Source organism: Pezoporus flaviventris, unplaced genomic scaffold (genome assembly GCF_033815535.1).
Source record: "Pezoporus flaviventris isolate CSIRO_AGI_PZ_B2104156 unplaced genomic scaffold, CSIRO_AGI_Pfla_v1 ptg000016l, whole genome shotgun sequence".
Taxonomy (NCBI): Eukaryota; Metazoa; Chordata; class Aves; order Psittaciformes; family Psittacidae; genus Pezoporus; species Pezoporus flaviventris.
The window spans coordinates 11,919,085-11,933,668 of record NW_026892564.1 but is presented as its reverse complement, the minus strand read 5'-3'; the positions used below and the strand labels follow the sequence as shown (position 1 = coordinate 11,933,668).

The 14,584-nt window shown below is 42.0% G+C and overlaps 1 protein-coding gene across 1 annotated transcript in view; it reads right to left on the bottom strand.

Moving 5' to 3' along the window:
• PTPRR (protein tyrosine phosphatase receptor type R) overlaps positions 1–11,902 on the bottom strand; it is a 149,787-nt gene extending 137,885 nt beyond the window's left edge. Inside the window, exon 1 of the mRNA XM_061454800.1 lies at positions 11,703–11,902. Coding sequence (XP_061310784.1) covers positions 11,703–11,895 — 193 coding nt within the window. The 5' untranslated portion in view covers positions 11,896–11,902. The remainder of the gene's footprint in view (positions 1–11,702) is intronic.
• Between the last annotated feature and the right edge of the window lie 2,682 nt (positions 11,903–14,584).

Below are 14,584 nucleotides of genomic sequence, written 5' to 3'. Positions count from 1 at the left end.
AGTTAATCCTGACTGAATCCAAAGTAACACAAAAAAAAACCTGATAAAACAATAGTTTAAGGAACTCTCCAAAAGCTTGCCTGCTTATGAATCTCACTACTTTTTAACAACAGTATCACAATTTTCTACTAAATCCCAATGGCTCACTTCCATTAGAATGCTAAAAATCACATTAGTAACACAGGTCCTTGCAATGGATTTGATACATGGCCCATTGCAGCATATTTTCAAGATGGGCAGCAAAATACATTTTAGTAATGGCCCATCCTTTGGAAATGAGAAATTAACAAGTCTAATTACACAACATACTCTTTGCACTCACACCAATCCATTTAACTACCTGACAGCACAGAAGCACAAATAAGTTACAAGGAAATTACTAGGCTGTATTTGTTTTTCTGGTAAGTCCACAAAGCCCCATTAGCTTAAGTAGGATAAATGCATTTAGTGTGCCCATGTGAAAAACTTCATTGATCTTTGTAGGACTGTGGATAAAGCTCAAACCATGATCAGACTTTGCCTTCAAGACTGCTACAGCTGCCTCCAGTGACCCTAACAACTGGGCCACACTTTGTATGTTCAGGGAAACATAAATCTTCCCCTTAGTATGATGAAGGTGTAAAATACTCCTTCCTCACCCTGCAGACTACAGCTCTGAATACAAGCGGTATGCAACAACAGAACACTCGGAGAAGTAAGTCATTAGAAACACCATAACTTTTGCTACATATCACGTTTAGATATTGCCTGTCTCCAACCCTAAGAGAGGGAAGACTGGGATTCCCATACCAAGTTCTGTACTTACACAGAAAAAGCAACTGCTCCTTTGTTGCCCCCAGGGAAACCATCAGAAGCTATGAAGAACTGGAGTATGATAGTGAAACAGTGATTTTGGTGCCCTTTAAGCTTCAGGTATCCCAACATAAACAGAAATTCAGAAAATGAGGCTTAGGACAAGGCTCAAAAAACTAGAATCTCCAAAGGTATCTCTTCCAAAAGCTTAGGAAACTTGATTCTATGTGAGTTTTTATATTCTGTTCACACCATTCTATTTAAACTCTACTTCAGAATGTAGTTATGCATGACTGACTTGTAATATTCACCCAGTACTGATATCACCCTTTAACTAAAATAATGTTATTCCTTACCCTAATATTCCTTCCCTTCAAGTGTTTTTACAAAGAATTACAGTTTATTCTGCCTTGGCATTGAGGAGAACAGACTAGCTGTTTAGATTGTGATTCCATGCTATTTCTTCTAATTAAAAAAACAAGAAGTCTTCCCCTATTTCTCAGCTAAGTATAGCTATTTTTATGCCAACAAAAAATGAACAACAGTCAATGGTTACTTTCAAACTCAGGTCAGAACATCTCTTAGCACCAGCTTTGTAGATACCTTTGCTCCTGGAAGACAGCTTATCCTTCCTTCATGTAGATCACAGAATCATAGAATAGTTAGGGTTGGAAAGGACCTTAAGATCATCTAGTTCCCATCCCCCTGCCATGGGCAGAGAAACCTCACACTAAACCATGTCACCCAAGGCTTCACCCAACCTGGCCTTGAACACTGAGAGTGATGGAGCATTCACAACCTCCCTGGGCAACCCATTCCAGTGCCTCACCACCCTAACAGGAAAGAACTTCTTCCTTATATCCAATCTAAACTTCCCCTGTTTAAGTTTTAATCCATTACCCCTTGTCCTATCACTACAGTCCCTAATGAAGAGTCCCTCCCCAGCATCCCTATAGGCCCCTTTCAGATACTGGAAGGCTGCTATGAGGTCTCCACACAGCCTTCTCTTCTCCAGGCTAAACAGCCCCAAATTCCTCAGCCTGTCTTCATACAGGAGGTACTCCAGTCCCCTAATCATCCTCGTGGTCCTCCTCTGGACTTGTTCCAACAGTTCCATGTCCTTTTTATGTTGAGGACACCAGAACTGCACACAACACTCCACGTGAGGTCTCACGAGAGCAGAGTAGAGGGGCAGGATCACCTCCTTTGACCTGCTGGTCACGCTCATTTCAATGCAGCCCAGGATACGGTTGGCTTTCTGGGCTGCAAGCGCACACTGAAGCCGGCTCATGTTCATGTTCATTCATGTTCAATGGACTTGCACATGTTCAGGTTCTTAAGATGGTCTCGAACCAGATCCTCTCCTACAGTGGGACTAGGGTCTTCATTCTCACAGTCCCTGCGTCTGCCTTCCAAGACTTGCGTGGTGTGGTCAGAGCCTTTGCCAGTGAAGACCAAGGGAAAGAAGCCATTAAGAACCTCAGCCTTCTCCAAATCCAGGGTAGCCAGCTCTCCCAATAGCTTCCGGAGGTGGCCTATGCTGTCCCTAGTCTGTCTTTTATTCGCTACGTACCTAAAGAATCCCTTCCTGTTATCCTTAACATCCCTAGCCAAGTTTACTTCTAACTGGGCCTTAGCTTTCCTAACCTGGTTCCTAGCTTCCTGGACAGCATCCCTGGATACTTCCCAGGCCGTCTGTCCTTGCTTCCACGTTTTATAAGCCTCTTTTTTCCTTTGAAGTTTCCTCAGCAGCTCCTTATCCATCCAAGGAGGTCTCCTGACCCTTCTGCTGCACTTCCTTCTAGTTGGGATGCAACACTCCTGAGCTTGTAGCAGGTGATCCTTGAATATCAACCAACAGTCTTGGGCCCCCCTGCCCTCTAGGGCTATATCCCACGGAACCTTACTAAGCAGGTTCCTGAAGAGGCCAAAGTCTGCTCTCTTGAAGTCCAGTGCACTGAGCTTGCTGCACGCTCTTCTCACTGTCCTGGGGATCTCAAATTCGACCATCTCATGATCGCTGCATCCAAGGCTGCCCTGGAGCGTCACATTTCCAACGAGCCCTTCCCTGTTGGTGAGCACGAGGTCAAGCATGGCACCTCTCCTTGTCGGCTCCTCTATTACTTGCAGAAGGAAGTTGTCTTCCACACAATCAAGGAACCTCCTGGATGGCTTGCGATGGGCTGTACCATCACTCCAACAGACAGGGTGGTTGAAGCTCCCCATGAGAACAAGGGCCTGCAAGCATGAGGCTTTTCCTATCTGTCTATAGAGTGCTTCATCTGCAGGTTCTCCTTGGTCAGGCGGTCTGTAACATATCTCCACAGTAATGTCTCCCATCGCTGTCCTCCCTTTAACCCTGACCCACAAACTCTCTGTTGACTGCTCACCTGTCCCCAGAAGGAGTTCCATACTCTCCAGCCTATCCCTAACATAAAGGGCAACTCCCCCTCTCCACCTGCCGGGCCTGCCTTTCCTAAAGAGCCTGTAACCTTCCATTCCAACACTCCAGTCATAGGAGCCATCCCACCATGTTTCTGTGATGCCTATTATATCATACCCCCGTAGACATGCAAGCATCTCTAATTCTTCTTGTTTGTTCCCCACGCTATGGGTGTTTGTATAGAGGCATCTGAGCCGAGCTCCAGATGGAGCCAGCTCATTGGCTGGAGCAGCTGGAATATCTCTACATTGCTCCGAGCATTTATCTCATGTAATAACCATGTCTATGCCCTTTAGGAATAGGTACTGTACTGTGACTTTATATTGGCGATTTATTGATTGTGTCTTCTAGTTTTTCTGTCTGTACAATGTAGTGATTTCTAGACTCTTTTCCTCAGGCTTTGGCTGGTGATGAACACTGCTACTTCTTCCCCTGTTCTTTAGCTACGGCTTGACTTTTCCTCCTTCTTTCTGTCCTGGTTGACTTTTACTTCTTCCTTGCAAATCCTCACATGCTGCTGTTGCTTTTCCTTAGTTGTTTTTTTTTTTAATATATATATATATATATATATATATAACAACAAAGCCTGTCTTGATCTTGCTTCCATGTTCCTCCTCTGTAACACCCCCCCCCCCTTTAATTTAGCTTCTCCTATACAATAGTATTATCTTTCCTCAAAATCTCAGTTTATCTTTAGTTGCACTTCCAATCCATGGAGTTTTGCTTCTCATCTATTACAGTGCAACAAGAAGCTCCAGAGTGATGTAGAATGCATACTTTCTACAGCTGTAGAAGACTGATGGAGAATGGGTCAGTAGAAGCCCTTGTGAAATACCTGCATGGTTCCAGTATATGGAGGACACAAAATTTTTTCATTATAATAGATGGGTAAATCACATGAATGCTAGATAGCACATGCTTCTGAGCCTCTCTTACTCTATAAGTTTGTGCTACATATGCAGAAATGAAAGGCTATAATAAATAGTAAATCTGACTATAAATAAATAGTAAATCTGGGCACTTTCGACAGTCCCAGTTGGCCTCTGCTTAATAGAGAAATCCCAAAATTTCTCCAGACTGTCTTGACTCCCTGAATAGTCTCAAGACAGTTGACATTTTATTTTAAAGCAACCTGCCAGCGAATTGCTAGTCTTCCAATTCCCAAATACCTTCACTTCCTCTAAAACAGAGAGATAAAAAATTTTGAGATAGTCAAGATCCATTAACAAGCCAGTAACATAGTAGAATATTTTCTCTTTTTCAAACAGCAAAATAGCACAGCTTTGCAGATTCTTTATCTCGCATCCTCTAGAGCCAGAAACCAGAAATTCATTCAACTGGAAAAGGAGAGCCCCAGTGGGACATAACATTCTTTTGTAAACCTGATAGGGAAAGGTAATGGTGTCTAAAGTCTTAATGTGTGTCTGGAAAAACAATTTGAGGTCATTGTCTTAAGTCTTATTGTTTTAATCTGAATAAATTAGGTTCATAATAAGGTATATTCCTGAACATTCCCATTTCCTGTAATCAGAGGTATATTTACTAGTTGCAATTAGCGCAGTCACCCTAAATCCATTGACAGAACTGCTGTGCTGTACCTGATTAATAAAGTGCATAAGTGAATACAGACACATAGTGCATATGCTTTAAATATCACATATAATACTGTAACTAGCACTATATAACTGAAGTCTCTTTATAGTTACAGATATCTTGATTGATATTTTACACAGCTTGAGATTTTCATGCCAACAAGCTGGAAATTGGAAGGAAAAGGCAGAAAATGTAGAGTCATTTCTTAAGGGAAAAACGTGCTGAAACTTGACTGATTGGTTTCAAAGATAAAATTAACTCAAATATAATCTGATTTACAGTACTTAATGCTGTTGCCAAATAATTCCTCATTTTCAGTAAAAAGATTTACTAAACTTTGGTAATTAAGTTTTGCACCCTGAGCTCCCCTTTTTTAATTTCTGTTTAGCTCACCATTCTGAAAGATGTTCCATACAGTCTATCTTCACACTCTATAAACCAACCTCAGGCTTTAGTCAAGTTCAGTCTTTATCACCTCATTCACAATGGTTCATCTTTTCTTGAACATCCACCCAGAGTCACTGTGAAAAGTACTGCAGACCATTGATCAATCCTCTCCAATAATGCCAATGTTCCTACAGCTAGGAGACTCATTGCCTGCCTCTTTTTAGTCCATTGAGATGGAAATGGACTCACACCCTGCAAAATTTAATTTGCAGTTCTCTCTTGTCTATATAAGGGCCAAGTAGATCTTGGTCCAGAGGAAGCGGGATTAAAAAATATGAATGCATGGTAGCAAAGAAATACATATGGACCTAAGAGAAAGGAAGAAGAGAGGACACCAGCACAAACATCATATTCCTCCTGGCAAAGGACTCCAGATGCTGACAACTCCTCATAACATCCCCCAGTAGCCAAAATCAGTGTGAAACTATCAAGCTTAGAATCCATAGAAGCAGTGGAGGGAAAGTGTAACACCAAGGAAAGGGATAGACAATTTTATTTGCATCATTGCTATAACTGTAATTTTTTTTTTCTGTATTATTATTCTTTGGTTTTCTATAAAACATTAGATCTACACTAACAATGCTTCTTGAACTAGATTATTAAGATTTTCATTATGCTAACAATAAACCCTCCACTTTACTTTCATGTATAAGGTGTGCTTCATTTTCATTAATGAACACCACTTTGAATGTAATAAAATTCTTCTAGCTGAAGAAAGTCATGAGAAGCTATGCAGGAGCATGCCTGATGAAAGAACGTTAGTTCTAGCAGCCTACTTAGGTAGGGAATAGCTTTGTTTGTATTGCTCTTACAGGTTTTGTCTTAAGAAGCAGCTGTGGCATGAAGGAAGGATGTGATCAGGCTATATGTTTTGGAGTTATTCTCTGAATGATGGGGACTGTCACAGCCTGCAAGTCCCTCTGCTACAAAGACTGTTATACATGGGAAAGTATTTTCATAGGTGAATTCTTCTGTCAGTTCCAAAACTTCCAATGTGTTGCTTCATGCATGTGCTACCAAACAGAGTGGATTCATATTTTTAACTTTCAAGTTTGCCTGGTTTGCCTCACAAAAGCACTTCTGACCAAAACAAAAAATAAATACAAAACCAATTTGTACAAAATGTGTGTATGTATGCATGTAAATGTATATACAGTTTGTTTTTCCGTGTGTGTTTGTGTGTGTGAGAGCAAGCAAGGACACCCACATGTGCGTAAGAGAGTAAGAGAGCACCCCAGAGAGGGGGAGTTACACACAAGAGAGGGAAGAGGAGAGAGAGATGATTGCAAGGAATAATTTTTTTCCTTTTCTAATAAGCAACCTGCTGAAAATAGAAACAACTGCAAATTCAATTTTGCTGAATTTGGCCTTTTCAGTAGGGGAGAAAAAAAAAAAAAAGGAAAAAAAAGCCCTGGCCAAAAATAGCCACAGTGAATTTGAATTAAGCACAAGTGGTATTTTTCTCAAAAAGACACTTTGCGTCTTGTTTCATGGGCCTGTTGCCTAATATGTCAATAATGAAACTGGATACCACAGACCATTGATTTCACTAGGTCTACTCATGTGAATTAAGAGATGAGCCATTGGTCCCAAAGGCACTAAAGTACTCTGCCATACTTATACCCTGGCACTAATGTACCATATAGTCTCACATCAGACTTTATTCCAGAAGGTGTGAGAAAGCAGTGCATCAATGTGCTAATTTTGTGATTACTGTAATTTTCCAAAGAAAGGTTGTGGCTAAATTCTGCTCTATATAACGTGGATGTAAATATATAGTATTTCCACAGAAACTACAGCTGACACGAAGGAAGTCAAGTTCAGCCTTAAAGTTTTGGCTGGGTTTTTTTGCAGTAATACTACTCTCAGAAATAGTACTGAGGATTTCTAAACAGATCTTGTTAAGCTTCTCCGAGTACTTATTTTGAAGCCATGCTGAAAATCCAACAGGACAATGACTGTGCTTTAGGGAGTAAGAATCCTACCCCTCCTTCTAGCCCCCTACATGAAACCTCTCAACATACCCATGGAGGAGAACCACGATCAAACACGGCCACACACTGTTATTTCATTAGCTCCCTTCTGGAGAGACACACTTCCCCAAGAGCCCAATTCATGGTTTTTCAGCAAGTCTCCTGCTTCACTCTCCAGAGAAACTGGAACCAGCCTTTGCTGTCTACGATGTTTCAGTCTTCTTGTAATGCAACAAATGAAATTAGGCATGGATTCCAAGATCACAAGCCTCAATAATTTCCTAATGGATGTACTGAGCATAAACCTATTGTGGAAGATGATGTCTTCAAAATAATGAACAGCAAGAATTTCCAAATGTAAAAACATGGCATGAGTCTCTTTTCCAATGAAATACTTCCTCAAAAATATGAAGTCAGATACGTTATTATAAAACTATTTATCCCAAAAGAACCTTTAAAGAGACAGATGACTACCCCCTGATTATGCATGATTCTACTAATAAAAGGCACAAATGTCTATTCTAGTAAAAACACCCACTCATGGCCAGCAATATGTTTTTTTAAAGAAGGCAATTATAAGTACTGGCTTCATTTAGATTATGTTAGTGTAATGAAGCATAATTCCAGTACATTTTTAAATCAGTAGCTCCTTCACATTCATTCTAAATGTATTTAGAAACTAGCATTATTCACTCGTTAGTATGAGGTTACTGAAATGGATGTGATTGTGAATGCATTTGGTGCAGATCTCACCTCAACCCTAGAAGTACAGTCCCCAGTTTTTCTTATTACTGTGACAGAGCTTGTGCACTTTATGGAACAGAGACCCTCCAACACTTAAGTAGAAACCACATACCCACTCCAGTCATTTCCAACCATGAGAATACCACACAGTGCATGTTTTACCAGGAAAGCTGAAGTACTTGTTTCTTCCCAGCAGAACTTAGTAAAATCACCCTGTTGACTTTGGTAACAATTAACAAAATCAGTCTAGCATATTTATAACATGTTTCTGAACCCAGTGAATTCTACGCAAAGAAGTGTTAATCTGTGGTCAGAGAAATTCTTGTTTTCATATAAGCAATCCCCCCATTATTACACCATTGCCCGAAGAAGTTAGAATACCACAATTTCCTATCTCAAGCTTTATCTGATTCAGCTGGTGGGTTTGGGGAATGAATCCATCAAGAAATCGAAACAAGGATCTACATGCTTCCTCTCTGAAAAGTCTAGTAGGAAAGTATTGGTCCATACTGACTTAAGGTTGTCAATGCATCTCTTCATCAATTAAGAGGATAAAAAAAAAACCCGAGGTAACAGAAGTCCTTAGCAAGCCAATGTAAAGCCTTTGCTCAAGAAACCATGACTTAGATGACCTGAGTTGTTAACTCTCTGCTTTCCCAGGACCAGGGTTTGTTCATCCTAAAAGCAAATTCTGAAAAAAATTCTCTTGTAAAGAGAGATTTTTAACGTAAGGCAAGTGGTGAGTTGATAAGACTTTTTTCTAGTCTAGTTGACTTTCCTTGTGTATTTCCTATGACTGGATATTTAATTCAGCATTTTAATTCTGTTCACAAAATTTGTTACAGAAAGAAAAGGAGGTGAAAGAGTTAATTAGTTGAGCAACCTGAATGACTCAAATGGCTCTCTATTTACAAGTTAGCCTAATGCATCACTTTGTGATTTTGCTAGCACCTTCCATTCTTTAACAAGGAAACAATACTTCCTAGTCACCTTGGGAGGTATTAGATCTTTATTGCAAGAATACTTATTAGATCATACCTACTAAAAAGGAGTATAACCTGTCCTGTTGGGCACTGGCTTATGCAATGCCTAAGTGTAAGTCGAAGGTTCATGCCGACCTGTAATCAGTTGCTACTGATTTAGGTCTTCATCCAACAGCAAGCTCTATATAGGTTGATTACTTCACCTGCTGCACTCAGCAGAAGGGCTTAATTCTGTTTTCAGAGATGCACACACAAGTTTCTGTGATTTCAGCAAGAAATATATGGGTATATCAACAGCACAACTGGATTTAATTTTCTGTTTACACAGCTGTCATGCCTTATTGGAATTGGAATCTCAATCAACTTACTAAAATAGTACCTTTTTAAGTACACGAATATGCTTGATCACATATTTGATGAGAATATTTTCCATTTTTTGTGTGAATGCATATGTGGCTACTGTAAACACATTCATAGTAGAATAGTCTTTCCATAGGAAACCAGATTTGCTATATGACATGCATTACCTTTTCATTATAAAACATTATTTAAACACAGATTATTAATTCTTTTTGCTGTAGCATCAGCTCCAGTAAATATAGACTTATGTTTTCTCTAAAATCTATTCTCACTAACTGATACCATGGGAATGATACCATGGGAAATTTTGTTAATATCTGCTGACAGCATTCCCTAGAAACATGGCTCATACAAATTCAGAGTCAGATCAAAAAACCCAAGCAGTTTCCATCACATTACAAAAAAAAAAATTACATTTGGGATATAATTTGTGACCTAGCATTAGTGGCAAGTGGAATGCAACCAAAGCTGCAAAATTGATGTCAATAATTCATAAGTTTAGGCTATACATAAAAGATGTCCATAGTGGTAGCCTGTATAAGGCTGAATTTTCTACTTCGGTTAAATGAAATAGAGAAATCTTAGCAGTTTAAGCTTGCTATTTCATTGTTGTGGCATCTTCAATGACTTCCAACAAAAGCAAGTTGTATGCAGCCCTGCCTTGGAGGAAGCACAGCTCGTGTGCTTAGTGGGAGCCATGCCCAATATGCAAAGATTGAATTCAGCTCATGTCCATCCTGTTGCCTTCCCTGAAACAGTTATTTTCCAGGGAGCAAAGTAACACCATATAAATGGTTATTTCCCCTCTTTTTCTCATGATTAGAGATATTTTAATAATAAAGGCCAATATTTGTCTGCAGGCATTCCCAGTAAATTAATGAAACAAATAAAACTTAGTAAGGAAAGCAAATGGCTTACTGGCAGGATATAAACCCAGTTTCCATTAGTTGGATAGAAAAATAAAGCACATTAAAACTAATGTGAAGTCCACTATTAATAGAGAAGATTAAAAGGCATGTTTTGTCAAAGAGGCTGTACACTAATTTTGCACAGATGATCATTTTAGTACATGTTGCAAAGGAACAATCTAAAAGCAGCTTAAGGCTTTTATTAAAATGGATCATGAAATGCTCCCTTTCAGTCAATAATCTCTTGCACATATGAATATAAGGCACAACAGCACAAGCTTCCTAACTATAGATATACCGGAAAGAAGCTTCTGAGGTTTTATGAAGTGTAGCCTAATATTCCAGGGCAATAAAATACCAATAACTGGGGCAAACCACTTCTCCTGAAAGCAGCAAAAGAGAAAAAAAAATAAAAAATGCAGTACTTGCTTCTTGATGAATCCATACAAACAACTATTTCCATAACACAGCTTATTTGGGGGAGGAGTACACATGTTCATGCACTGCTTCCCCATTAAAAGAGACATGAAGTTCAACTATTACTTTTAATGATTCTGTAGTAAGACAATGCCAATTAGTTGGATCTTAAAAATCTCTCCTAAAAACAACATTCCTGGGAGCAAAAGAAACCGTACCTGTGCATTTCACCTCTGTTCTTAATTGGACTTCAGTGAAGTTACAAGCAGGGTGCAACAGCCATTTACTATTTCAGAAGTAGCTACACTTGCCAGAAATGATAAACCAAAGAGACTATTCAACTTTACTAATTGAGAATTTAACTCAGTTATACAGTTACCCTAGATTTTATTTCCTTGCTAAGAGTATATATACTTAAGTCTGCACAGGGGAGAGAGATGGCATATTACTCTGAGCAATAAGCTGCTTTAAGTGACTTAAAAGAAGCCCGAGGTTTATACCAGGCATATAAACTGTGACTATCAGAACGAAACTGGCGGTGGAACTTTATGTATGTACCAGGGCTCCCATCGCTAACTACATTTCTGAATGAGGCACACGTTTTGCTAGCAAAGCAGAGAGAGGATTTATGATCACCACCGCTACAGCTGAAACGCCTGCTGTCGCAGCTGAAATTTCCCTTCCTTAAAAAACCCTGCTGCTACGACCGAACGCAAGTAGCAACGCCCCACCACCACCCCTCAAGTGATAAACGAATACGGAGCAAGGGGGTAAAGACGCAGGATTTTATCCCTCGCAGCCTCAGGTCCGCGCGATGCGGGTCCGCGGGGTTCGGCGCGTTCCGCAGGGCTCCCCCGCCGCCCGCTGTCCGCGGTGCTGAACGGCGCTCAAGCCACCCGCCGCTACCGCCCGCCGGACCCCGGCAGCCGAGCCCCCTCGGGGCCGCTCACCCCCCGCCCCGCCACAACAGGTGCGCCGCCGGGCACAAGCGGGTGCCCGCCGCCTTCCCGCCCCACCGTCCGGCCCCGGCCGCCCCGCTGACCTGCAGCGCGGAGGTGCAGCAGCAGGCACAGCGCCCGCAGGCACGCGGCCGCCCGCCTCATGGTACGAGCCGCGCTGAGCCGACCGGAGGCGAGGCGAGGCAAGCCGAGCCGAGCCGAGCCGAGCCGAGGGGAGCTGAGCCCGGCAGCGTCGCGCCACCGCGTCCCGCTCCCCCCGCCCCCGTCAGTGAGCATGCCTGGGAGCCCGCTGCGCATGCGCAGCGCTCGCGGGCGGGCGGGTGGGAGCCCTCGGTTGCCTCAGCGGCACGGGGTGAGGTGAGCGGCGAGCTGACCGCGGGAGGCGGCCGTGGTTGCGTGTGGGATCGTGTGCCGGTCCCCGTCCAGTCCTTGTCCCCGGGAGATGGGTTTGTGGAAGGCCGCTCCGGGATGAGTGGCGAAGGGAGAGGTCTCCAGTTCCAGCAGCATGTCTGGGCAGGACGGGGTGGCGGCGGGTGTGTGGTCATTTGTCCCCCAGTTCCCAGCTGAAGCTGAAGTCAGGGCTCGCTCTTGCAGCGGAGCGGTGGGTTTGCGTCTTCCCAGTGCTGATGAGGCTCGTCTCAGCAGATTAGCACAGTGGGGGGTACTTCGTGGTTTTGTGCTTGCACCAGAGGCAATTCTCCGGTGTGTTTTGAAACACGTTGAAATGAGCAGTTAGCAAAAACTGTGTGATGGAAATGACAGCCGATACAGAGATAAAGAAATGACTGCTGAACTCCGGGCAGTGGCTCAGACCAGACTGATGCAACACCTACTTGGGAGACACTTGGAAAATTGATTACATGGGTATCACAGACACATATAAAGAGGCCAGACATGAAACAGCCCTGTAATAAGATAATTTTCTTAAGTTGAGTTTAATTGATCGAAAGAGTCACTGGAGGCTAACCTTGAGGGGAAGCAGCAGATGTATTGCCCGGCAAGTGATCTGTCTACAGCCTGCTGCTGGATGTGGCGGGCAGTGTACACACAGTCAGGTCTGCCACTGAAGTGGTGTGCCCTAAGCAGAAAATAACAGAGACAAAGCTCACTTGCTTCTAAATGGTTTCAAATGACCCTTCATGCAGAAATCTTCCTTATATAAAGTTGTGAATGGGTGCACAGAGCCTGATACCAGAATGCAATTGCATGTATGACTGTACATATGCAAATGAGCTTCTTTTGCAGCCCCCATCCGGCTGTTCACAGCCATATAGACAGTCAGGTTGTTTGCTTGACAGCAACATGAATGAAAAAGGGCTTGGGTTAGAAGACCACTCAGTCTTGAGCTCTGCCCAAAATGGGGAGTTACAATGATCAAAGGGGGTTTTGAACAAGGAGTGGGGTTTGAGCCCTGTCCTTTCAGTAGTATCTTTACAGGTATTGTGCCTCAGATGCCCTGCTAAGTTGTGAGATTTCTGCTGCTTCCTCTACTGGCATAATTTGCTGTGGATATGTACAAATTGCAGCAGTTTAATCCTGTTCCAGTTTAATCCTGTTAGTTCTGACTAGCAGAAACAAAAACTAAAATAAGTGAGATAAAGAAGTTTATCCATGCAGTGCACCCCATTTGTGCCCCCACAACTACAGTTCCTATGTGCCCAGGCCTCAGAGGTATACATACAGGTGAAACAAGCTGGGGGGGCTCTACTTCCCTCAGTGAGCAGTGAGTACAGCACCAATTACAATTTAGCCAACTCCTAGGAAAAGACAAAAGAAAAAATTACTTACAGTCTTCTGATGTTTTGTTATTGTCCACAAGTCATCACCCTTGTGTGTTCTAGGTAAGGATTTAGGGTCAAATATGTCAACAGGATAACTGCACTGAAGCTAATGGTATTGATTTGTCGCCATGTGGTTACAGATGAGGCAGCCGTGGTTTCGTATAATTGAGCACTGTAGCAATATCTGCTCACCTCACTTGCAGAGCCCTAAGGCACGCAGACCAGATGACTCACCACTACTCTGTTAAGAAAATTGTTTTCCACTGGTGAAATGTCTTGAGATACGTTTTTGAGCCCACATCCAAGAAAACATTTAGGCTTCAAACTCATACTTCAGCTGAACTCAATAGGAAGATAAGACTAAGTAATTTTCTGAATTTTATAGCAATGCATCCTTTTTAAAAGGCAGTCTCATCAGTGCAGAATGGAAGCATTACTGTGGGGTGGGAAGCTGTTACACAGAAAGCATGCTAACACGTTGCATCAGCTTGAATTCTCTAGCTTCACTGTTTATTTATTTTTACATTTCCAAATATAGGACATGATATTAACAGAGTGGAGATCACTAGTGTGCAGCTTACTCTACGAGAGTGTATTAAATCTAAAGCTGAATGAAGTGTTCAGAGAAATGCTGAATATTACCAATATTTACAAGTGGGGTAAATAGTGTGGGATATTGCTAATTCTTGCTGATGATTTTTTCCATGGTACCTTCTCTTCTGATGTAACAGATCAAGTATGCTGTTGAGAAGTCACACCCAATATTAGTTGCAATTAAGAGAGCCTTGGTCAAAGAGTCCTTACTGGTTTCTTCCCCTGTCACACTGAGTAGACCATCTTACTTGTCTGAGACTCATTTTGCACTAGACTTCCATTGACAAATTGCTTAAAAAGGAAGCTGAAACAGTGAAAGCCAAATCTTCAGTTTAAGACTACAGCAATACACAGATTAGCAAGGAGAGACTGTATCTGAAGAAGAGACAATCACACTTTTGCCCAAGAATAATAATATGGGTGCTTATATCTGTTGTCCTCTGACAAGCTTCTGCAGAAAGCAAAGCACTGTGTAGTAACAAATGAAAGCAGGTTGGAAGAGGAGGAGGGGTGAAGGGGAGGTTCTATGTATAGATCCTTGGGAGATGTGACTGCAAGTCAGAAAAATAACTACTTTTTTGGTGTGTCCA